This window comes from Paraphaeosphaeria sporulosa (assembly GCF_001642045.1).
Source record: "Paraphaeosphaeria sporulosa strain AP3s5-JAC2a unplaced genomic scaffold CC84scaffold_8, whole genome shotgun sequence".
Taxonomy (NCBI): Eukaryota; Fungi; Ascomycota; class Dothideomycetes; order Pleosporales; family Didymosphaeriaceae; genus Paraphaeosphaeria; species Paraphaeosphaeria sporulosa.
Window position 1 is genome coordinate 1,809,664 of NW_017253367.1, and position 23,704 is coordinate 1,833,367.

The following is a 23,704-nucleotide window of genomic DNA, read 5'->3' on the forward strand; positions in this document are numbered from 1 at the left end:
CGCACAACCTCGACATTCGAGCTGTCCGTAACGTCGAGCAAGCTGCGCCGCCCCTCAGCAGCCGAAAAGGCGCCAGCAACAGACGACCACCCATGTTTGGAGCGCATCGCCTGTGCCTTCTCAGCCCGACGCAAACATGAGCGATTACGGCGACGAGTACGAAGACGACTATGGCGACGATTGGCTCTATGTCGAGGACGAATACATGCAGGCGGATGACCTAGCCGAACACGCAGTTGCATCGCCGCCTCCGCTCGCGTACGACGACGACAGGCTCGACGAGTGGGACCGTTTCGACTACTTCAACGACCTCGAGTACGACTTCGAAGGCTACGACGACGCCAACTTCGTGACCCACAACGGCGCAACGGGCCAGCCCAAGGTTGGGCAAAAGAGGAAGCGCGGCGCTGTAGTTGGTCCCAGCAGCAAGAAGCAGAGGCTTGCCAATGGCGATGGAAAGCTCGAGCAGGACGTCGCGTGGCTGTCCAATGCGCCCATCATATGGCGCGCCCAGGCGGACAGAGGCGTGAAAGCGAGACCGCTGCCAGAAGATGCAGAACCATATGCGATACTCAAGGACTGGCGCAAGTTGGACAGGGCGCCGAAGCGGACCCAAAAGGCTGCACAAAGAGAGCTTGTGTCGCTGCCATCCCAGGCTCACATAGAGGAGGCCGACGAGGAGTGGGAAGACGAGGACTTGGTGGATGAGGAAAATGATGATGAGGAAGATACAGGCATGGATGGCATCGACCCCGCGGCCTTGATGGCTGCACTGCAGTCGCGCCTTGGATCTGCCGGTGGCCCGCTCAGTGGAATGGATCCTCAACAGCTGCTGCAGTTCGCACTACGCATGGCCAACAACCAGGACGCGGGCGACGACATTGCAGGTGAATTGGCAGACGAGATGCTGAATCAGGGAGGCGAAGACGAAGACGACGAGGAAGCGGAGGCAAACTTGATGTCATGGGTGTCTCAGCAGCGCGATGGTAGCAAGAGCGACATTCCCAAAGGCGACGCCGCAGGAGTCGCTGCAACATCAACTTCGTCAGAGATCAACGGCAGCCAAGGCACCAAGAACCCTCAGGCCTCACAGGATGACGCGAACGCAGACCCAGCGGATGAAGCAATGGGAGACGACAGTCTGGAAGTCAAACAGAAGCCCCGCACCTTGGAGATCAAGCAGACGTCTCGCAAACGCAAGGCCCACAGCCCCGCAAACTCTCCAGCGCATTCACCAAAGAAACGTGCCACCAAGCCTCCCGCGGCACCCCCAGCCAAAGCAACTCCGGCAAAGACCACACGGGGTGGACGTGTTCGTCGATAGGTGACCTGTACCTCTCGAGACGGCGGAAGCGGTTTTAAGTGAGGCAACACTACTTCACAGTGGACCGTATCTGCGCCTACGTCACTACCATCTATACCATCCTTACGTTCAACTTCGCAGGCAGTGGGGTTCTTAGAAACAGGACCCATCACCATCACATCGTGAAACACATGCGAATTCCTGCCCCCATCACGACGTTTGGATTCCGAATCTCATCACAGACCCCTGCCTCAGGCTGCGTTTCATTGCGCGGGGGAAACAAGGCAGGAACAGCATGAAGATATCCACCCCACCACCCATACACATGTATACTAGGCATGCCGGTCAGCAAAAGCTCCTTGTCCTGGTACGATTGCATTGGCCGGTTCGGTATCACAGCACAGGCACGCATCCGAGAGCAGCGAAGATCACATCTAGTCTGCACGTTGAGGAAGCATTGGATACCAGCTTAGCGACCGTTGGCAAAGGAGATGGGCTGAGAAAGCAGCCTAGACGATCGGTATGCACATAATACATTTGATGAAACAGAACAACAAGAAACATCAACGCATCCGCCACTGCCACGTGAAGTTCACATTTTATGAAAAGTTGTCATTGCCGTGCCGTGCCGTGCCGCCCTCGTAGCCAGCCCTACCATGTTCTCCGCGCGTTCGCACTGGCACGTTCCTTGCCGCGTGCCGTACCTTGTCCACAGAGAATGGCCGTCGTCTGAACAACGAACATACTGTGCATGTTGCCGGCCAAGCGGTTGCACCGACAGGTTTCGAGCATGTCCAAGTGCTGGGACACCACAGCTCCATGCACGAGTCGAGGCAGGGAGGCGCAAACCTGCTCAGCACAAGCATTCCGAGACTGTGTACTGCGCTGGGCGCAAACATGTCACAGATAGCCAGCCAGCCCCACGCGACAACCCCACCCGTACCTGACGCCGCTGCCGGCACCTTGCCTCGCACCGGCAGCGTGCACCCGGTGCTTTGCACGTGCCCAGCCCAGCTTCCAAGGTGTCTGGACCACGCCGCCGAGGCCGCGCGGAAAACGAGCCTGAGGAAAGGCGTGCGCGGTGACGAGGAAGCGTGGAGTGCAACATCGTATGCAGATGGCAGTGTAGGGTCCACGCTAGCGGACGGGCGCGCGGTCGAAAGGAGCAGGACGCGCGAGATGAGGTGAGTGGGAGCGGCGGGTAGCAAGCACGGGCGAGATGAGCGATGGAGGAGCGGGGTGTGTGCAGCCGCTGTCGTCCATGTCTGCCCAACAAACGCACGGCGGGCGGACGCATCCGTCGTCTTGCTGCAATGCCCACCATGGACGCCAGCCGACCGCTTTCTATCGACGGAGCAGAAAATTCCGTAGGCCTGAGTGGAAATGGTTGGTGGACGGGATAGCGCTGCAGAATCCCCTCCAGCGCAGGCCCGGGTGTGTGGGGGCCTTGTTGGGCGGCACCCATGGTTCATCCAAACGTTAAACGCACGTTAAAACCCACCGCACAGGCTGCACGCGCGTGGCCTCCCCCTGCGCAGTCGCCCTGCCAAGAGCTGTCAGATAACGGCGCGCACGAGCCGGTTTCCAGACGACAACTGTCTTGGACTCACGCCGCCAGCATCGCGCAATACAACGTTCAGCATGGACAGGAAGCGCTGGATTGAATACCGAAATGCATTTATCCTTCATGTGCCCGTCCATCTACCAGAAGCACCGCACCATACCGAAAACCATCCCCCCATCCCAAAACACCTTTTCCATCTCATCTGCAAATGCACACGACGCATGCCCGGCCAGGCCAAACCGCTCCGCTCCGTCGAACCAGCGCCAAAGCTGCTCCTAAACCGCCGATCAAGAAACTGCACACAGGGGATATAGAACAGAAGACGAATATGTAGATATCTATGTTATGTTCAGGCGCGAACAATGCTGGCTGGAAATGTCGCTCTACAAGGGGACATTACTTGCAGGACAGACAGGGTATCATATGCCGGAAGCGTGCCCGTAGCTTTGGTTTTTGGGTTGCGTGAATGTGGATGGGTGGTGGTGAGAGTGTGCTTGATAGATGCCGACGACGAGTATCGGTAGCGACAACCAACGGGAGTAAGGACCCGCCGTCACGCCACGGCAGTCGGGGTGTGAAACGCGTGCTCAAGAAAACGATCAGGATGGCCGCTGCACGCAATCACTTGCCGTGGCCGAAAGAGGCAATGCCCCGGCAGGCTTGTAAGGGGTCCTTGCAAGCTCCCCGGGAAAAGCGGGTAATGGTTGCAGATGGCGACCAGGGCACTGTCGACCGCCCGCGCTCTTAAGGCGAGGACTCACGCCCTCTCTTCTTGTTCTTCTCGATTCTCTCGTTCCACCGCCGCTTGCCTACACGGGTTTCGAAGTGTGGTGCCACGGTCGTGACATCTTGCCCGTGCCCCATCATGCTGCTTCGCATCTTGTTGCGATAGGCGTCCACTAGAGCAGTCAGTATCGTTGCTGATGGTTGAGCATGCCAAGTACTTACGAGATTTCTGTAGGAACAGAGTGCGCCCCGCGAACACACGGCTCTGGCTCCAGCTCATGCGGTAGCCAAGGTCATTGAGTGTGATCTCCTTCGATCGCTTCGCCCGCGTCAATCGAGGCTTCGGCACAGTCGTCTCGCCGTCTAGTGTCGGGACTGGCACCGTAGTCCTTCCGCCCAGCGGAAAGCTGGGGTCGCTTTCGTTGTCAGGCTCGTCGCTGAAGACCTTGCTACCACGAGGGCTCGCGGGTGGCGACGTCATCTGCATGGCGAAATAGCTACGGGGGAATACAGAATTGATCTTGCGATAAGAGTCGGGCATCTCCTCCATCTTGACGCTGTCCAGAGTTACGCGCACACGCACGCGGGTTCCCCGCTGCGCATCGTCAACCAGGATGAATTTGCGGCGTTTTGCTTCCGGTAGATCGCCAAACATGGCTAGTTTGCGCTCCTCTTCGTCTTGTTCCTGTTGTGAAGCAGGGACCGAAGAGCCATGCGATGAACGTGAATGGTGATGTCCCATAGAGTCATGCATGGGCGGAAGGCCACCGGAGCTGGCTACCGATTCGTTCGGTGGGTAAGTGGGATAGAAGTTGTGAGCCTCGCGGACTTCGGGTGACTGCTGCCCGTTTGGCGCTTGGTGATGGTGGGTGTTCGCTTCTGGGCCATGATTAGCTGTGAACATAAGAAATTGACTCGCACGATTCAATGCATGGGTACCCTCCAGCGCCGTCCAAAAGCAGGCAGACATGTACAGCAGCAATATGTGTATATGTGTGCTTCGTGTGTATGTGCATGGGGTGTGGTATCTCAAAAGGGGAATTACATGCAAGGAGCGTGCGTAATGTACAGGCAGTGCAGAAACGACAGATGGTATCATTCAACGTCCAAAACCAAACAAGTGCTCAAATCGCGCATCACATCTGGTGAAACATACCGCTAACGTCATTACTTCCTCCTTGAGGTCCTCCGGGGTGCTCGTGATGGTGATGCATCTGTCCGCCCATACTCATGCTCGGCTGCTGGGGTGGAGCCGCCATGCCGGCCGAGTTGGGGACTCCAGGTGCAGCCGGCCCATTTGGCCCTGCCATGTGGTTGCCATGCGGTGCTTGAACTGCCTTTCGGTTGTTCATCTTGGCCATCCTCCTCACTCGTCGACTCCGGAGGCGCGGGTCTTGGTTGCTGTTGCGCCAGCTGTCGACGGCTCGCTGGATCAACCCGCGCTTGCCGCGCAGGCACGGGTTCAGCTGCGCTAGCGCCCAGCCGACGGTGTTGCACTCAGTCTCGTAGTGCAACCGGTTACCCTTGTACTGCTCCTTGTTGCAGCACGCGCGGGGGTAAACACAGTTCTCGGTCTTGAAGTCCTGGGGCAGCTCATCCACATTGATCGACTCGACATCACAGCGAATGGTGTACTCCATCTTCACCCTGTCGCGACTGTACTCGAACGCGATCCACTGCACACCGTTCTGGTCCTGACGGACCACGAGCGGTGTAGTTGCAGGAATTGGTCCAGGGGCAGCGTTGGGGTTCACGTTTGCTGCTGAAGGAGGTCCATTGTGCATGCCAGGGGTGCCAACTGGGGGAGCTTGCGGGGGAGCTTGAGGCGGGCCCAGTCCTGAAGGAGGTCGCTGTAAAGGCGTTTGTGACATGCGCGACTTGGGGCTTCCCGTCATACCAGGGGTCTGAGGGTGGGATTGATGCGGGTGGTGCATCTGCTGGCCTTGCTGGTGGGACATTAGGAGGGAGTTGGTGGGCATTGGCTGTTGCTGCTGCTGTGTCGAAGGGTGCTGGGGATACGGCGACTGCTGTGGAACTCCCGACGACGCGTAAGGCGTGTAGTACATGGACTGAGGCATCTGGCTGGGCGGCTGGCCGTAGATGGGCCGTCCATGCTGGTCGTGCTGTGGTGATTGCACAGATGCGGGCGAGTTTGACTGAGGCGTGTGGTAGGATATTGGCGGGAATCCCGACCGGTTCATGGTCGCTGCGGCCATGAGCTCTGGGGTTTCTGAGGTCAAGTCAGCGATGGTGTTCGGACAAAGCTGGGGCAAAGAGCCAAGAGATATCAGATCGGAGTCGCGTCCGAAACATGGACGGCGCGTTCAGAGACGCGTCCAATCGTCACCCTGCGCCACATGATGGATACGTACCTGAGGATGAGTAGTTGCTGGGCGCACTGTTTGTGCTATACGGACTGGGGTGGGCAGGATAATAAGGGTTCTCCTGCTGCGGCGGTCCTGGCGGTCCTTGGATCTGCTGCACGTAGGGCGACTGGTGCGGCGGCGGGACCTGTTGAGTGGAGGGGTGCGGCGAAGGGTAGTGCGCAGTGGCGGGCGACTGGGTGGGCTGCGTCTGGTGCGGAGAGTCGGGGTGCTGGTGCTGGTGGTGCTGGTGCTGGTGCTGAACCACGGCAGGCCGCGGATGATGCTGAGGATGCTGAGGATGCTGCGGGTGCGGCTGGTGGTGCGGCGGTGGCAAGCCTTGCTGGGGGTGGGGATGATGCTGTCGAGGATGCGGTCAGCATGCGCCGTGGCCAGCAGAGATGTGCAAAAGAAGACGCGAAGAAGAAAGTGCAAGAGGCAGGGGCGATGTTGGTGGGCGGGATGCGGGGTGCAAGCAGCGGTCAGGTAGCGCGGGCTGGTGGTGTGGCAGAAGCTAGGCTGAGGCTTGGGCTGCAGCAACGACGAGCTCTCTGCGGTGCTATGCGAGGGCAGGGTCTGGGAGGCGACGGGAGGGGAGGGTATAAATCAGGTGCACCTGGGGTCGCGGCGGCGAGCGCGCGAGCGTGGGCGACTTGACAACACAGCAGGCGGGCAGCGGTGGGCTTGCGGAGCTCATGGCGGTGCAAGGATGCGCCTGCGTGGGTTGTGACAAGAGGCGGCCAGCATCGCAGCGCGCGGCGCCGTGGGTGCGACCGTGTGCAGGGGCGGCGTTTGGGAGCGAGAGCAGGGCTGCTTGGCGGGAGCAGTGGAGGGCCATACCATGTCGCGCGGCGGGCGAGCGAGGGTGCGGCTTGCAGAGGCTGCAGTATGCAACGCTCGCGCGAGGAGACGCTGGCCTGGTCGACTGACTGGCGACGGGCGCGCGCTCAGAGCTGGCCTTGTCCTGTCCGCGAGGCCGGTGCAGCTGCGACGAGGGATGCTGCGCGGGGAGCGGTGCGGCGCGAGGGAGGATGGCGACCGGGTTGGAAGGGCGACGGAACGAGAGGCAACTCACCATTCTCTGCGCGGCGCCTGGAGCCGGCTCTTCCTTATACCTCCGCTTGACGTCCGGCGCATGCGACTGCGACATTGTTATAATTACCAGTGTGGTGTCGAGGAACCGGCTGGCGAGGCCCGCGCGTTTTGGACGAGGGTGCCGTCGGGGGTGCAGTAGCGCAGCCTGCGCAATTTCAGAGCACTGGCACTAGACCAAAGCACACGGGGCAGAGGGCAGAGGCAGCCTAGAGGCGAGCAGTCGGCTGCACATCAAATCAAGAGCACGGCGCTGCCTGTGCCCGCCGACGGTGGAGCTGGCGTGAAATAAACGTCAAACAGCTAACGCCTCCCGGAGCCAGCCACCTCCCTGCTGGCCCTGCACCCACGGACGAGCACCCAGATTCGAGCGCCCAGCCCGCGGCTGCGCGGCGGCCGGGATCAGGGATCGCCGCCGCTGAGGGCATTGTACCTCGCCCTCTATCAAGATCGGACGCCGCGCGATTGTCGAGCGCGCACCGCAGCGTCCGGTGCATGCGTTGAGCACGTCGACACAGTCTTGCCATGCGTTGCGTGATGGATATTTCTGCCTGCAGGCACCGTGCAGCAGACGCCATCGCTGCCGGCGCGTCCGACTCTGCGAGCGTCGTCTCTGCACACGGCCAGCGCGCGCTCAGCTTCAGGCACCAGACCGCGCACTACGCACCCGCCCGCCGTAATACATCCTACTCGGGTAAATGCACCTGCGGAAGCTCTCTCATACCCGCGTGCCAGTGCAGATGCTCCAAACGCACCTTCTGCTTCCATCGCCCCTGCAGCCGTGAGCCATCATGCTCGCAACCCCCCCGCCGTCCTGCGCCCCGTCCGCCGCCTCTCCAGCAGTCGCAGTCGCAGTCGCGCGAGCCCGCCAGCGCGCCACAGACAGAGTCGGCCTCTCGACAGCGCCCGTGTCATCGCCGTCGCTGGCATGCTCGAGTCCCGCAGCGCGCTAGTCGACCGTTTGCTGTTGCACCGGCGGCCCACCGGCCTGCCTATCGCTGTATTGCGTGGCGCTCTAGCAGCGCGCCGAACAGGTCCTCATCCGTAACCTGCTCGTCGCTGTGGCGCCGCTAACTGCAACGGGCGCATGCATCTCATCGCTGACTAGCCCGCCCGCCACGAGGAAGTTGCTCGGAAATGTATCTTGGGCTGGAGAATCGCGTGCTGATCGCTGGCGCTGTCAAGACCATGAGGCGGCACGTGTGTACGAATGCGGTCGACATGCCTGGAGAGGATCCTTCGGGGGCGCGTCCGCGTCCTCCAACTTCATGCGATGCGAATCGAAGCGATGAGGTCAGTGGCCGTGCGTCCAGGGTGACTAGTTTCGCGGACTCGGCAGCTGGCCATGTTTAATGCATCCCTGAACGGCACCTATAATGCGAGAAATTGGCCTTATGCGACGCGCCTGCACGCGTCGATAAACAATCTCTCGTCGCGAGCACCCACATTAGCCGTCACGACGTAGAGCGAGCCCGCGCGCACGCGTCGAATCACGACGGCGCCCGTCATTCTGCCTGCCAGGCTCAACACTCGCCCATCGCCAGTGTCAAGCCCTCGCCGTGCGCACTCGTTGCTTGAGCCCTGGGCCCGCCTTGTGAAACAGGCCGCGCGTTTGGGCGCCCATTCATGCGCTCGGTTGACAGCTTTCCAGAATCTCATGCGTGAGAAACGTTTTGCGCTCGAGAGGTCGTTGGTTAGCCGCCCTGGGCGATCGAGACATGGTACATGATTAAGTAATGTTCCGACGGCGCTCGAATGCGGAGAGCCCCTGGGACCATCGCGTCGGCCTGTCCAGCGACAAGGGAGACAAGCCAGGTACCGAGCGGCGAGCAACTCTAAACCAACGCCTTCGGGACAGCGTCTGCTCGCGACAATCCCATTGTCCCTGGCGGCACAGGCGAGCACATGGCAGCCGCATTGCCTTCCTGGCTTCGACTGCCGAGCACAGAACGCAGCTTTCGGGGTGTGCCCACGATAACGGCATCCCGAACGTCGCGCAGAGCCACCCTCCCGTCCAGTCAAAGACGCCGCTCCATCGCATCTCGTGTGGCACGACACATGGAATCTCTGAGTCGTCGCCGCTCCCACGGCTTCGCGCATCGGGGGTGTTACTCATACTCAGCGGCAACATGCATCAACAAAGAGGTCAGCTGCGGTCGGTATACCTGCCTGGCCATAAGCGTGGCAGTCGCGTCCCACGCGCTTTCCTTTTCGTGTCCCTCGGAGCGTGAACGTCCCGCGTCGCAGCTGACTTCCTCCCGCTGTCCGCGCCTCTTGTCTGCTTACCGACAATCGCCCGCAAGCTTTCGACATTATTGACAAGACGTTGAAGGTTGCGGTTCTATCGCGGCAAGCAGGGATGCTTTTTGCGCCAGCAACGGTCAGCGATCGCAGCAGGCCTGGGCTGGGTGGCTGCCGTGCTCCCGACTCGTCCCGTCATCCTCAACCCCCAGCCCAGCCCCCGCCAAAGTTTACTGACGGGCCCTCAGACCCGGATAGCCCCTCGTCAACTCATACGACCCGCCTGCAAATAGCCAAATCACCGATGAAAATTCCCTGATTGGACCTGAATCTGGGTTTTCGCCCTGCTCACCCCCCGATGGGCCTATGGCAGCCCATCTGATCAATGAGCATGCATCCCGGTATTGCCGGAGTTTTTGCTGCTTGGAAACGGACTAGGGCCCCGGCTGAATCGTACGGGTAGCGATCGACATGCCAGTTCGAGGTGAGCGACCGTTTTCTGTAAAATGGCGAATTTTCGGCTGCCCTTCACTCCGCTCTGTCCGGAAGGACTACGCTAGCAGTGTACAAACAGGTTCTGCTCCTCATCTCACCGCAAGGCGCGTTCGTGGACGCTGGTTCGCGAGCATGCGACGTTGGAACAAGCTGTACGCGATCCATCTCGCTGACAGGCTTCAAGATCGCCTTCAGGGCCCCTCGACCATGCTTCCCGCCTGCCCTTGAGGGTTGCTGCCGTGGCGACGAGGGAGCACGCAAGCGCCAGCATCCTCACACGAGAGTTCCCACAAGGCGACCTGGGCACCGCCGGGGCCCACCTCGCATCCTGCAAAAGCGGCACCAGAGGTAGACCCGAACGCGAAAGAGAATATCAGCTCGATAGTAGTCTTGCCATCTTCAGATGGCCGGCCACAGTCTTGCTTTGAAATCGCACGCTCTCTAACCGAGCTCTCAAGTCAACGCCTCTGCATAAGCGTCAATCTGGCACATTGACAAGTTGCGATCATTGGACACAGAGATGCGTTTCTGTCTGCCGGCTTTTGACGCGGTAATACACCGTGCCATCCCAGCAATATCAGAGGACATGGGCAAGGATGACCCAGCTTCCCGCGCTGTCCTGGTTGAGGGGGGCCCGCTGATGCCATTGATTCGCGCGGACACTTGGGCAAAGGGTTCTGGCATGGGCTGATGTCTGCAGCTTCCGCAACCTACTCTCAATCGTCAGCCATCATGATGTCAGGGGCAGCAGCCTGATTCGAGCTGCCCGGCCTCCTAACCAAATGCGAACACGGCTCGCGGCGCACTCATCAAGCCGATGCAACTGCGTTCCCCGCCCCCAAGATCTTCGTGATTGGGCGACATGGCACTTCAGGAGATGTTTTGTGTTCGTACCACTTTGTCGGGTCCTCTGCCGTGTCGTCCTCCGCTTTCTACGTCTAGACTTTCGCGCTCCATCAAAACATGGCACGCGTGACAAGTCGATGCTAACGTCCGCGTTGTGACTGATAGCCAAACTATGCATGAGTCCCGGGTTTACTCCTATAACGCGCTTGCTGAGTATCAAGTATTTGCAGTCTGCCAATCATCCTGAGAGACCCCACATGAGGTCAGAATTGTCACGCGTCTAGATGCATGACTGCTGAACACACTTGGATGTCGAATTACCCCCATTCATGGCTCCGGATTGATTCACTTCCAACCCACGCTGACGTGGCATATGAAAGGAGCGATTCATCGGAAATGGCCACGGCAAATTCGCCTCGCCAGATGCAGATAGAGATTGATGGTCTTTCTGCGCGGTTACCCGCACATCAGGATCGTGCTCGTGACCTCGTATACAGCGCGTATGCGATGTCATCGTAACATCTCCAGCTCAGCCTTGGATAGCGGATGGTCTACTATTCCAGTAAAAGTCCGAGAGAAAAGCCTTCGCGTTCTCAAATCGGGTTGTCTATGGACTCGCAGGATTCAAAAAGAAAAGCCATAGTCGCATAAATGCTGCCACCAACAACACATGAAAACTTCATGACTCGGTCGGACCGAAGTAATTCGGGCGGCAGTCCTCAGCCTGACCACCAAGTCGCTTGCGCGTTATCTAGCATGAACAAACATAGTGATGAATGAAGCGACCAAATTTGGTAGTTGGGCTATCGACCAGTTGGTGCTGAAGCAAAAACTGGCAACCTTGAGAACCGGACAGTTTCCGACCGACTTCTAAGCTGTGCATGAATCACTATACACTTCGGGACAGCCCCGAGGTCGAGTACACCGGCCCGTTCTCACCGATAGCACGCCCGACAGCTTCTCCTGTTTTATCTCCAGCAGCCATTGGCTCACATCAAGCAAATCTCTTGCATGCCGTCCGATGTACTCGTGGCCTTCCTGTTGAGGTAGACGAACGTGCGTTTGGCGGCAATTTGGGGCACAACTGATACAGAAATAAGGAGACTTCAACACGGGCGCGTATTGATCAACAATAGCATCCATCGTTCATTGTGTCACGCCGACCACGTATCAATGGGTCCAGGAGATACGCGTATTTTTGGAACGGAAGTACGCGTCTGGTCCACCAAAGAGGAATTGAGCGCATTTCCGCACGGAACTTCATGTATCCGCAGCCCTACTGCAACGACGCAATGGCAGTTGGACCAGTTACGCCATTAGTGTGACTAAAATCGCGCCCGCCGTCGTTTTTGGACGGACGCTGAAGACGACGTGTGCTAGTGGAGTCGCGTAGCCCTACCAACCTGATGCCTGCACCCTACTCGCCCATGCCCTTGCTCATCTCGCTACCAGTTGCTACCTCTCACACCGCAGGGCTTCTATTCTGAGTACAACACGCGTGTAGTTCGTTTCACCGTTCCTCGACCTCTGTTCCCTTGGGAGAAAGGAGCTCCTTTGTCTTCTATTCGCAACACTGTTGTTCATGCGGTGCATCTCGCCGGTCGCAACCGAGTGTCAGACGGTAAACTCCAGCAACACTAAGTTGGCGCCGGCGGTACTCTACGCATCCACCTACACCGGCCGCTTAGCGGCTGCGCTCAGAGCAACGCAGCGTCGTTCGTTTCAAGAGCTTCCAGAATGACACCGACAGTTAGTCCAGAGCGCCATCATACAGTGATCACCACCAACAATGACTCGAGAGACCAGCGCATTCCCAGTCGCGTGCTTTGTGTAGCCTGTGCCACTGACAGCATCGGAGAGTCAAGTCCCACGAGGCGAACCACTGGTGCCGAGCTGAACCGTAACGTGGAGATTCTGTGTTTCCCTAAGGCTACAATGTCCGACCCTGGCTGCCCAGAATAGCAACACCTCTCGACGCGCAACACCAGATCTCCCACAAACCCAAAAGAAACATTTCACCTACTTGACAAATCCTGGTACTTAGACAGCACCGAAGTGGCCGTACCTATGATTGACTGGTTTCCATTTCGGGAAGCACAGCATTGTAGAAAGTAGAAAGCAGTATCCAGGGCCCCAACGTTTCACCAAACCCATCAAACAACTCTAGCTCCGTCTTTCCTGTTTCAGACGCCCGCGCATAACAAGGGCACCTCACGAGGCTTCAGCCCTCCACTCCAGCCCTAAGGCCGGCTGCCCCGGCAAGGCGAGGCAAGGTAGACTTGCTTTGGAGACGTCGCCCATCGTGCGACGTGCGCCGGCAGGCTCAGGCCTGTGAGCAAGGTCTGGATGCGTGGGCAGTCAGAGATGCCAGTACCTTTCACGTACCTGTTGGACCAGCAGTGTCCTTGCGGACGGGCGCCCGGTAGGTGCTGAACTGATGAGACGAGGATGGGCTGCTTGACGCCTCGCAGGGCGGGCGTGAGGCAACCGACTCGAGTCAAACCGGGCCAACGTCCAGAGGTGATCTATGGGTATCCAAAACACAGACCATCAATCAATCTCTACTGGCTCAGACACGGATCTGGACTGGGCGTGTGTTGGCGATGGCTCCGATGGTCGACGCGGCGACGAGAAGAGATTTGCAGATGTGCTGGAGCCATGTTCCCCGATGGCTGGGACCTTGCGCTCATCGCTCCTCTCGCCCCGAGTCGGACGAGCCCTACCAATAACCCAGCTATACGCACATCCCCCCTCTCCTTACTACCTCGTCTACGATATCCCTCCCTCCCATCCGCCTCGCCTCGCCGTGCCAATCCAAGTAGATAGTAGATGCATGGATCCACCTACCCAAGTGACGTGCTAACAGCACCATCAGCACGTCGTCTAGCTCTTACGCACCCATCGTTCGATGTGGTGTGTGCCGCGCGCGCCGTTGGGTAGGAGCGAGTGAGCTGGCGGCGCGCGTATGCAGGGAGGTCCTGGGTTGCGTTCGCCCTGTTTTTGCGGTGGCGACGGCAGTTTGGACGGTGACGTTCAGCCGGATGAAGGGGGGGAAGTGAGGTTTTGTTTCTGTAGATCGGAGCAGGTGAGCGTGAGGCGGAGGTAGGGTGAGGGTGTGTGGATGGCGCTGGGAGAAGAGTTGGGAGGGGGCTGTAGAGGTGCTGGGGGGGTGCTGGGGCGCCTTGCTGGATTGCCGCGGATCTACGCGTGGGCTGGGGGCAATGCTTGCTTGCGAGGCTCGTCGCTTGAGTTCAGCTGGCGTTCCGTGTCGCTGGGGGGACACTGGAAGACTGCGCGGCTTTGGATATAGCGATGGACTGGGCTAATGCGCTGCTCAGATGGCGACACGGTTTCGAGCGGACCTCGCACTCCGTATGCGAAACGCATGGTTCTGGTTTATGTACTGCCGTTGCGACACGCGGCTGTAGGAATGAGAGATCTCCCTCGCACGGTGCACTTGCACGCACGAGCTGAGACACTCTGGCATTCGAGCAGAAGTCGGCAAGCGCAAGCGCAAGGTACACTTGATGCTAGCAGACGGGGACCGAAGCAAGGCTGGCGCTCCAGGAAGATAGATGGTGAACAACTACGTTACGATGCCTGTGCTTGAACGGTGAGTTTTGTGTGAGAAGGAGTACGTCGCTTTTCATGGCCAAGAAAAGAATGTCGCCAGAGCCGCAGGAGTACAAAGTAAAGTTACTACCGCGTTGTGGGAAGCAGACTTCTTTCTGTACATCAAACGGGCTGGTGATGAACATGCTGGTGTTCTTAGGTTGGAGGAGGTCTTGAGGATATTTGTGCCGGTGGTGGGTGGAATCAGGTAGACGTGCTGTGCGTATTTCGGGTTGACTTGACCATCTTTGCTGTATTGATTCTCAGGTTGATAGCACGAACGTGGATTTGTAGACATCCCAATGTGCAGTCTGTATGGGTGTAAGGTTGAGAGGTGGTATGCGAGGTATTACAGCGTAGGTCTGGAAAGTCCGCAATTCTGCTCGTGTAACATATGTTCTCTGGTCTATCCAATCTGATGTTGGCATAAAATAGAATCGGGTTATGCATTGTTTTAGGCGTCGGGAGTTCTTTAATGTGAGCGATTGGTGGTAGAATATCTCTTGTAGTATAGGAAGTATTTAAGACGACAATAATTCATGAAAAACTTCAGGGTGCGTATCCGGTTGCACAAACTACTACATCGAACGATGATTTCACAACTATATGATGCAAGATTCAATGTCTAATTGATGTGCCTGAGGCATCCCTCGTTGTCAGTTTTCTAGGGACTTTGCCATTTGTGACTCTCATATGGCTTCCTATAACAGAAGCTATCTCTTGTCGGGTCAATATTCGTGTTAGGGGTATGATAGTCGTATCAGATATATTGCTGGATCACAGTATCGATTGTTTTCGAGATGCAAGAGTGAGTATAGTTTATTTTCTCAACCTTTTCAAGAATCATATCTAATGGCATGCCCTTCCAGTACTCAATGCTTGTCTTTTACGATCTGTACTAGTAAGAATCTTGTCCAACCTACCTGCGGCGATATGTACGCCGCCGCTATGGGGCGCTTCGCCGCTTTCCACCTCTCCTACAGCAAAATCTAGTTGGGGTTGAAAGCTGGTTCAAGAACATCATATCCTGTCACAGTCTGAATATCTCTCAGAACGAGATCTATCGGCGTGAACAATCCGGCACCGGTGTTAGTCGAACCAAAGAGAAGGCCTAGCCAGTCTCCAGAAGGTGCATGGAGCACAAGACTTCCAGAATCCCCAGACTTCACAACTGGTCCATGAGTATGACCGACAAAAGAGAATGCATGACCGCAGTCATCCACCGTGAGACGATAGGCATTCGCCATGGATGCGAATTTCATGTTTGCAATGATCGGGTCGATGATGGTGGGTATCGGATTGACTTGTCCGTACGTGAAACCCGTCGTCCGACCATGTTTGCCAACATTTATCTCGTTCCTGAGAATGTGACATTTGGGGTTGTTTAGGACCGTCCATCGAGTGCAAGACTTTCCGGACAAGAGGGTCTTGTCCTTGTCCTTGGACGGGATGTCCTGCTGACGCAGCGGAAGCGTATTGGTCATCCCACGCTCGGATTGAATGACCGACAACGACCAATCCAGTAAGAATCGCAAATGTGGTTTTCCTGTTGCAGATGCGACATTTCCGGTTTTTGGATCACTTGGTAATCTCTCAGCATAAACCGATCGACGACCAGAAGAAGCCGAGAGTGTGGCGAACGTGCGTTCCGTCATCTGCGCCTTTTCCAGATCCGCCATCGTCTTTTTCAGTTGCCTATCCGCTTCATCGCCCTGTTGAGACGACCATTGGCTCTTGTACCTGTAACACTGTTCCACGAATGCGAGATTGTCATCGTTCGACGGGCATGTGATTACCACGGGGCTGCTCTACAGCAACTTGGAGCGACTAAATTGCGGCGCCTCGTTTGCGATGATGACTTTGAGGTTGAAGGTTGAGCAGAGCGTGCAAGCCGCGAAGTGAAGGTATAGATCCCAACAAAACCGCGGGGTACCGTATCGTTGTTCCGACAGTCTGGCACAGAACAGAACAGGAAGGAATGGCTAGTGAAGGCGCGGCGGACAAACGTGTGCTTTAGGAAGGGGCGATTACAATCAGGGAGGTACCTGTCATTTGACCAATGCCCCATCTACTGCACTATCGCTGTGCCTTATCCAAACGTGGGTATCACGATTGCGTCTCAGTCGTCTTCATCCTCGTTCCAATAGATCATCAGTCCCTCCAGCGCATTCCCATGCTCTTCAAACTCTGGTACCCTTCTTCTCTCCCTCCCATTAGCAAAGATTTTTCCTAGTTCGTTGCAGTCCTCGAGCACGTCCTTTTTCTCTTGTGTATTTGCAAACGTCCCATAACTGCCCAATATCTCATTGCCGATATACAGCTCTGGATCCTTTCCCTTCAAGAACATCGGCAGTAGTATGTACCAGTCGACGAAGGGGGCATATACAAACGACCTCGACGTGATGTGAGATTCGATCTCGGAAGATGTCACCTTGATACCAAGGCGAGAAAGAAATGATATGTCAAGAGGTGTGAATGCCGGTTCTTGCGCGTACAACACGATCGCCACGCCCTCTTGCTGTACTGTTCATACATCAGATCACACACTCAAATCTCCAAGGCTCCAGCTTACCTATCTTCACCACCGCTCTGAAAAGCACTAGCTGCCACAAAGACCGATACCGATGGTCCCAATCAATGCTAAAGCTCCCAATGCCAATGCAAACCGCCTCTTTCACGGTCCAGTCCCGCAGCCCGAGCATGCGGACGAGATTCTTCGCGCAGGACGTCTTCTCCCATTTTTGCTCCATTGTCTGCAGTTCGGCCTGCAGCCTCTCCTCCGTCAGTCCGGTTGCAGTCCTTGTGGGTCGCGCAGATTGTAGCTGCGAGGTTTGCGCGCCGTCGTTCGCTCGCCCGCCGGAGACCACGGTCCAGCCATCGTCGGACTGGACTTGCTTCCGCTTTTCGCGCTTGAAGCTGCTGGTTTTATGGCTCATCGCGCTTCTCGTATAGTGATACAGGCTATACGGTGGGCTCTTGAATGCAGTCGCGCGGTCGGTTCCGTGTGCGAGGTTGCGCACCAATGGTAGGAAGGGGGCGGATATATAGCCGTGCTTTGCGCGTGACCGAGGGTATCTCAGAGCTTCATTACGTGAGTTGCGAGGCAGAGTGCGGATGCATCGCGAGTTTTCTAAGGCTTTGGTGGGTCGGAATGGGCTCGGAATATCGGAAATAGAATGCTCCACCGAGGACAACTCTCCACACTTCCAACACCAACCCAAGATCTACACCGACATTCACTGCTGAATTTACTTCAAGCTCTCTAAGCTCTCGCAAGTTCCTGACTGTCCGCTACGAACCGCTCCATCCTTGTAAACCGTCCAGTGCTCGCTCCTCCGTCCCTGCAACATGCATACCATCTCTGGGCTCTCAAGGAGGCTCCATACTCTGCAAACCCCGCGAGCATCGATCTCTTGATTCGCATCAACTTGCTCTTTCCAATTTGCGGATATCAACAGGGCTGTCAAGATTCTAGCCACGTATTTCGCAAATTGCGAGTCCAGCTGTGGTGCTGGGTTATCAGCCCACTGCAGCACAGCGTAACAGCACTACACCCTTATTTTCGTGTTGAGAACTAGTTTCCCGCACGAGTCAGAACCAGATCGCAGCAACTTACCACATGTTCCAACATCACGGCCTTTCCCGACTTTGAGAATTTGCCGCTGGGGAACGTTGACCTTGAATTGCGCTCCGCATGGAGCGTTGCCTCTGAACAGACATCTGCGGGAGCGTCCAGATTCACCACTACAGATCCTCAGACAGGGCAACGTGAACCAATCCAATGCAATTCCTGGCGTTATTACAAGACATATACTTATCTAACTCCCGGGCCAACACGCCGTCTTCTGCAAAAGCACGGTAATCCTCTTATCAAACCACATCCCCCTGCCCCCTCCCAACCTCCACAGTCGCCACACCCGCCCTCTCCTTCTTGCCCACCCCATCATGCACCGAATCTTTCCATCCCTCGCCATCCGTACTCCTACTCGGCGGAACCTCTCCCCCTCCGCCCTCAAGATCCCTCTCACCCAAACTAACCACAAAACTCGGCCTCGTTACCTCCCTCCTACTCACCAGCAGTCCCGCCCTGTGCAGAAACCTCTCCGCCGGCGCCTTCAGCGGCGCCAAACATGCCGCGATGATGCCTAGCAGAACCTCGAGCATGCACCACATGCTCATCATGACGGTGCTGGAGAGCAGGTCCCCAGCGAAGGCAGCTTTGGAGAGGCCCATGCGGTACGCGGCAATGGCGGCGGCGAGGAGACCGGTAGCCATGAGGAAGCAGATGAGGACTTTCTCGCGGGGGGAACGGTGCAGGGTGCGGATGAGGTGGATGGGGAAGAGGGCGAGGATGGTGTCGTTGAGGACGAGGAGGCCTGCATACCCATGTTAGTCCTGGCGTGCTCTTGAGGCAACGAGGCGGGTCGGGGGAGAAGGGACGTACTATTCGCCACCCAGCCAAACACCAGCACGTACTTCCGTGGCCAGCACCGCACATCGTACACGGGCTCCCAGCTCGCGCGGAGCGGCGCGCAGTTTGCGAACTGGAAGAGCATGTGGCCGGCATAGGTCACCATCTGGATGGCGATGATGCTCCAGAGGATCAGACGCCAGTAGCGGTCGTGGCTGAGGCGCAGGAGGGACAGCGCGATGGAGAGCCGCGTCAGCGCGATGGCGGCTATCCAGACGACTTGCTGCACGAAGTTTACTTTCATGACCATGGTCACGTCGGCCGCGGTTACGTAGGCGGAGTGGTGGCCCCAGCCGTGGAGAGAGGCGATCAGCGAGAGGAAGAAGTCGACGACGCATAGTATCTTTGTTTGGTTAGGACATGTGTGGGGAATGCTGGTGGGAGACGTACAGTGGCAGTTGAGATGAGGTAGTCGTCGATGCGCAGATTGGGCTTTGGCCGTAGCCGCGAGTAGATCCGGGCGCTACAGAGGCCGATGGCAAGGAGCGTGAAGACGCCGGTGACGGCGAGGAAGGTCGGCGCATAGTTTGTGTCTGGGGGTGGTTGTCCGTCTGAGGCGCTCATCATTCTCTAAGCCCACTCGTAATCGTGCACGAGCGTAAAGAGAAGACCAAAGGAAAGGCGTCGAATATCCAAAGCGAGGCCCCGCAAACCCCCGCAGACGCAACTACAAGAAAGAATCGAAGTGCAAAGACTCAGTCGTCGTAGGAAGAAGTAAAAAGGGTTCGATCCATCCCCACACTCACAACCGGGGCAGCCATGACGCCTTGTACCCGTTGACCCTAGCGCTGGGATCTCCCGTTCCTCTGAACTTGGCCTCTGCTCTCCTGATGTTCCTCAGCTTCGCGATCCACCGCCTGGGATACGCTGTGGCGTCGAAATTACTCGCTTGACGTTCCCTTGACATTCCAGCATACCCATGCTCGAAGGATCAATCCCCCAGCTCTGGCAACCCACCCCATTGCTTCAAAACATTCCCCAGTCGAATAAACTTTCGCTTCCGTATATTCGCGTCGCGGAAACACCGTCAACTACGACGAGCGGCAGCTAGGCCGATTTACCCGTGGCCGAGGACGCCGCCGAACTGAAAGAGCGAGCGAGAAGGTTAGAGAGTATGCTATATGGAGGAGTCGCGACTTGCAGAATGACGCGAAACTGAGAAACGAGACTGATGGAGTATATACGCGATTGGCAAATTGCTTTGGACATACGTCGGGGAAACGGCTGAAGCTGGGAGGGTAAATGAGTAGGCCAAAGCGTTGATGTGCAGCAGACGGGGACGCGGACGCGGAAGGGGAAACAGCGTCCCGCGTGTACAGCGCGGAGGCACATGACTCGCGAAGCTGACCACACGCAAGACATTGCAGGCATCGCCACAGGTCGACGGGGAAACTCTACAGATCCTTTTAATATTGCCAGTGAAGACGCGGTATTGGAGTCTAATTATTAGGTTTGTGGCTCTGACGAATGTTGGTAGATGCGTCACGAGCTGCTTCGGACGAGAGGTGGGCTGATGTGCTTGCCTGCTACTCATTCCCCATTTCCTACTATGAAGGTACCTGGAATATCCTTAGATGGCTTTGCACACATGGTTCAATACTGAAAGTAGCGTTTGTTCTGAAGTCACTGTGACGCCGCCAACGATTGAACGACGGAAGCTTGAGAAGCGACGGTCCTGATCGCCATAACCGACGACCTCCTTTTGGTACTTACAAGCCAGTGGATGAAGGCTTGAACCAAGCTCTCCGTTGAGTAAACATGAAGTGATTTGCGCAACGCTGGCCGCGCGACGCAAACTCAGATCACAACCTTACTAACTGCCTCGTCAGCACTCGACATAGGCCTTATCAGCGATGTTCATCCGTCATGTCATATCCACCTCCTCAATGTCCCTCTCCTCGTCCAGGTGTTCAAGCCTCCCGTTCACCCACTGATATGCAGATATATCCAACTCGCTCTCGCTCTCCTCCTCGCCCCGTCCCCACGACGACACAGACCGAGTCTTGAGGAGATTTCTATCCCCACACATCCTATCTTTCGTTTAGTGGACCAAGCCATACACGCTGTCCGTTCGTTTCCGGCCACCATCATGTGCTCTACGGTTGGCCTCTTGTGCGCCGTCAGTCTCTATACGATCCGAATCCGGGCAAGCTGAAGGCGGCACGGGAGTGAGGCTCATGCGCTGTAGCGTCCTTCTGAGGGTCGCTTCAGTGCTCGCGGGCATGATGTCCTTAAGACGCTGCTTGCGCTCATCAGCTTCGCGGATGTCCTCTTCGTTGTAGAACTCGAAGTCCTTCTGGAAGTGTTCGTCGAGCGCGGCAAGGGCCTTTTGTTTTGCGCGACGGGAGGACGAGCGCTGAGCTGCTTGCACGGATGGCGACTCGGAATCAAGCGAGCTCAGGGAACTCTCCGGGGTGGCTGGAGCCGTGGTCTTGGTGGTGGGTCGGGCAGGCGTCACGGAACGATTCGGCTTAGTTCTATGAGTGAGAATAAGAGGGATGTCTGACACTATATAACTGGTGGACTTACAGCTTCACATGTTTAAACCCAATCTTCGGGGCCAAAGACACTGGCCTGGCAGAGCCTGAGCCATTGACACCCTTTGCCTTCTTCACCACCGGCTTATGTCTCCTGTTAATCAACGGTTCATCATCTGATGAGGGCGGCTCGAAGTCGGGATCAACGTCGCTATCATCGCTGACATTATGATGGACCTTGCGCTTGCGGGTTGGCGAGACTACCGAATTTGGTGGTGTTGGCAATGGCAGTCGATCGGGCCGGCCCTTCTCTGTTGCTACAATTGAGTGCCCAGGCAACGTCTGGCTCGAAGCCCGTGAGGTGACAGTGTCTTCTCGTCGCGTACGTTCGTTGATAGGGACGGCGCGATTCGGGGCTCGAGGGACCTTAAACAGTAGCGATTGGTGTTGGCGATCGAGCGCCCGATGGTAAGGTTGATATGAAGAGGCATCCACACCTGTAGCCGACACGTCGCCCTGATATAGTTTCTCATTCTGGTTTCCTGTCATAGGGCTCTCAACGAACGCCTGTTGGGGATGCTGGTAGTCTGTAGCGGTGTTGGCTTGAGTCTGCGGGCGTCCCGCTGAAGAGCCCTGAACACATGAAGGCGTACGAATCTTGTCTTTCACGCGGCGGATACAGCCATCGCTATCGGTCGCATTGTGCATTCCTACAGCCTTCGCATTCTGTAAAGTTCGCTCTAGCTCTTCCCTTCTCTTAATTCCAGTCTCGTTGATCTCCATCCATTGGGCTTGTATAGCGGCGGGAAGTGTACCGTTAGCCTGCACGATGGCCATGAAACGCTGCCTCTGTTTCTCATACTCAGCTCGAGCATCCCTGTCCGCGTGTTCTGCGTCGGTGTTGTCGTTCTGGCGATCGGACAATTTCCCACCACGGGTGTGGGAGCGATGAGGCACGTTCGGGCCATTTTCATTCTGTTTCGTCTCCGCGGGCAAGCCCTCCATGTCGATGTCTTCGGTTTGTCGCGCGGAAGCCTTCTCAGGTCCCAGCACCCGGTCTTGACCTCCAGGATGGCATAAGGTATCGTTTGCGGAAACTAGTCTTCGCTGCTGATGCTGCTGTTCCGGCTGCTCAAAGGAACGCGAAAACGCAGTGATCGATTGGAAATACTTCCCCCCAGGGCGACCTGGGGAATTCTTCAGGTCCATATTGATCTTGCCTTCACCGAGCTGGGTTTGTCGGTCCTGCAGCATTGAGCTATCCTTTTGCACGGGACTGGGCACCGCAGATGCAGGTCTCGTTCCAGAATCGCGAGGCCCGTTTAGGGTCTGCATGGAACTCAATGATGGGCCATGGCTGACTTGCGTGGGCTCCACCGAGACATCCATCGCCACCGGCGTATTGAAGCTTGCCGGGGATTGGCGTTTGCTGAGGTCCTCGTCACCTTTGACATTAGGACGAATCACCTGTGATGGTCAGAATAGCTATCGCCGGCAATGCTCTCGTATCACGCACCTCAGAATTGTCATTTCGGCCAAAGAATGAGAGCACTCCACTACTAGGAGGCTGAAAATTGAACTCAACCCGCTGACCCGACGTCGCAGTTGTGGATCGAGACGGCTCAACATCATCATCCGAGCATAGGTCAACGATCTCGATCTCCCCCCCCTTAGGAGCAGCTTTAGTCCGAGGCTTTGGTGCATGCTGCGGCTGCGCCTCCGCGACAGATTGGCTCTTGTCATTGTTAGTCTGCCTGTCCATAGTATTATTCCCAGGGGTTACGTACGTGATGCTGAGCCGCAACTAGAGTCCGAGCCCGAGCCCGAATAGCTGTAGGTGGTTCCGCTTTCATAGCAGCCCTCTTCGGCGCGTTGATTGGCGCATTTGCATGGCCTTGCGCAGCACTTCCCTCATCTTGAGCTTGCTTCCTCGGACCCGGGAGAGGAGCTTGATTAACCGCCCTCTGCGAAACCTGTTGGTCGGGAAGCGCAACAGCATGTCCATTTGGAGGCTGCCACGCGACACAAGGCTGCCCAGTCCAGAAAGCCTGCTGCTCTTGGGCATGTCGCTCCAGCAATTGCCGCCGCGTGTCCGCCACCCGGCGCTCGAACTCATCGCTTGTGCTGTCTTGCTCCTGTTTGAGCTTCAGGTAGTTTTCCATGACAGCCGGTGGCACCGCGCCCGGCGGCTGTGGCCCTGGTGGCTTACGTGCTGCCATGTTGGTAGCGCGTTGGGACCCAAAATCGCGCTGGGGAGAAAGGGAAGAGGACGGGGAACTCTAGCAGAAAGCGAGCCATCGTCTACTTTAAGTGCTGTTCAAGTAACAAGCATGCAGAGGTGAAGGTGAATCGACTCGCTGATTTCGGTGTGACGGCGAAATTGAGGTGAGAGAGACTTGCAAGATTGCAGGACAGCAGGCATGTTAAGAAAGTGCGACCAAGACAGCGGGGTAGCAAACGCACAGCACACTGGCGATCACTTTTGCAGAGCGAGATATATGATGAAGGATGTCA

The 23,704-nt window shown here is 56.9% G+C and overlaps 10 protein-coding genes across 10 annotated transcripts; 2 read left to right on the forward strand and 8 right to left on the reverse strand.

The window, feature by feature from the left end:
• Positions 1 to 136: 136 nt before the first annotated feature.
• Positions 137 to 1,006, forward strand: CC84DRAFT_1061649 (uncharacterized protein; the record flags this gene model as incomplete). The annotated part of the gene is made up of 1 exon (XM_018173591.1): positions 137 to 1,006. A coding segment is annotated over one exon (870 nt), but the record flags the coding sequence as incomplete, so codon positions are not given.
• Positions 1,007 to 1,808: 802 nt separating this feature from the next.
• Positions 1,809 to 3,193, reverse strand: CC84DRAFT_963096 (uncharacterized protein). Its single transcript, XM_018187977.1, has one exon. The coding sequence runs from the start codon at positions 2,773 to 2,775 to the stop codon at positions 1,903 to 1,905; it is 873 nt and encodes a 290-aa protein (XP_018033580.1). The 5' UTR covers positions 2,776 to 3,193; the 3' UTR covers positions 1,809 to 1,902.
• On the reverse strand, positions 3,169 to 6,042 carry CC84DRAFT_963371 (uncharacterized protein). The gene is made up of 6 exons (XM_018187978.1): positions 5,966 to 6,042; positions 5,577 to 5,823; positions 4,750 to 5,352; positions 3,816 to 4,472; positions 3,255 to 3,766; positions 3,169 to 3,205 (listed from the first exon to the last, which is right to left on the reverse strand). Exons 2-5 carry the CDS (start codon positions 5,704 to 5,706, stop codon positions 3,612 to 3,614), a joined length of 1,545 nt encoding a protein of 514 aa, XP_018033581.1. The 5' UTR covers positions 5,707 to 5,823; positions 5,966 to 6,042; the 3' UTR covers positions 3,169 to 3,205; positions 3,255 to 3,611.
• Positions 6,043 to 6,207: 165 nt separating this feature from the next.
• Positions 6,208 to 7,302, forward strand: CC84DRAFT_1166954 (uncharacterized protein). The gene is made up of 2 exons (XM_018179090.1): positions 6,208 to 6,317; positions 6,797 to 7,302. The coding sequence occupies exons 1-2, from the start codon at positions 6,249 to 6,251 to the stop codon at positions 7,079 to 7,081; spliced, it is 354 nt and encodes a 117-aa protein (XP_018033582.1). The 5' UTR covers positions 6,208 to 6,248; the 3' UTR covers positions 7,082 to 7,302.
• Positions 7,303 to 8,244: 942 nt separating this feature from the next.
• On the reverse strand, positions 8,245 to 9,454 carry CC84DRAFT_1251387 (uncharacterized protein). The gene has a single exon (XM_018184327.1). The coding sequence runs from the start codon at positions 9,146 to 9,148 to the stop codon at positions 8,441 to 8,443; it is 708 nt and encodes a 235-aa protein (XP_018033583.1). The 5' UTR covers positions 9,149 to 9,454; the 3' UTR covers positions 8,245 to 8,440.
• Positions 9,455 to 10,363: 909 nt separating this feature from the next.
• On the reverse strand, positions 10,364 to 10,939 carry CC84DRAFT_963483 (uncharacterized protein). Its single transcript, XM_018187979.1, has one exon. The coding sequence runs from the start codon at positions 10,806 to 10,808 to the stop codon at positions 10,515 to 10,517; it is 294 nt and encodes a 97-aa protein (XP_018033584.1). The 5' UTR covers positions 10,809 to 10,939; the 3' UTR covers positions 10,364 to 10,514.
• A 3,871-nt stretch (positions 10,940 to 14,810) lies between these two features.
• CC84DRAFT_963526 (uncharacterized protein) lies at positions 14,811 to 16,141 on the reverse strand. The gene has a single exon (XM_018187980.1). The coding sequence runs from the start codon at positions 15,919 to 15,921 to the stop codon at positions 15,232 to 15,234; it is 690 nt and encodes a 229-aa protein (XP_018033585.1). The 5' UTR covers positions 15,922 to 16,141; the 3' UTR covers positions 14,811 to 15,231.
• Positions 16,142 to 16,361: 220 nt separating this feature from the next.
• On the reverse strand, positions 16,362 to 17,178 carry CC84DRAFT_1096693 (uncharacterized protein; the record flags this gene model as incomplete). Its single annotated transcript, XM_018174679.1, has 2 exons — positions 16,362 to 16,765; positions 16,815 to 17,178. The coding sequence occupies 2 exons, from the start codon at positions 17,176 to 17,178 to the stop codon at positions 16,362 to 16,364; spliced, it is 768 nt and encodes a 255-aa protein (XP_018033586.1).
• Positions 17,179 to 18,112: 934 nt separating this feature from the next.
• Positions 18,113 to 19,277, reverse strand: CC84DRAFT_1097901 (uncharacterized protein; the record flags this gene model as incomplete). The annotated part of the gene is made up of 3 exons (XM_018174741.1): positions 18,113 to 18,618; positions 18,687 to 19,056; positions 19,104 to 19,277. 3 exons carry the CDS (start codon positions 19,275 to 19,277, stop codon positions 18,113 to 18,115), a joined length of 1,050 nt encoding a protein of 349 aa, XP_018033587.1.
• A 1,294-nt stretch (positions 19,278 to 20,571) lies between these two features.
• Positions 20,572 to 23,409, reverse strand: CC84DRAFT_1261825 (uncharacterized protein; the record flags this gene model as incomplete). Its single annotated transcript, XM_018185100.1, has 4 exons — positions 20,572 to 21,190; positions 21,243 to 22,657; positions 22,707 to 22,925; positions 22,978 to 23,409. 4 exons carry the CDS (start codon positions 23,407 to 23,409, stop codon positions 20,755 to 20,757), a joined length of 2,502 nt encoding a protein of 833 aa, XP_018033588.1. The 3' UTR covers positions 20,572 to 20,754.
• Positions 23,410 to 23,704: the final 295 nt, after the last annotated feature.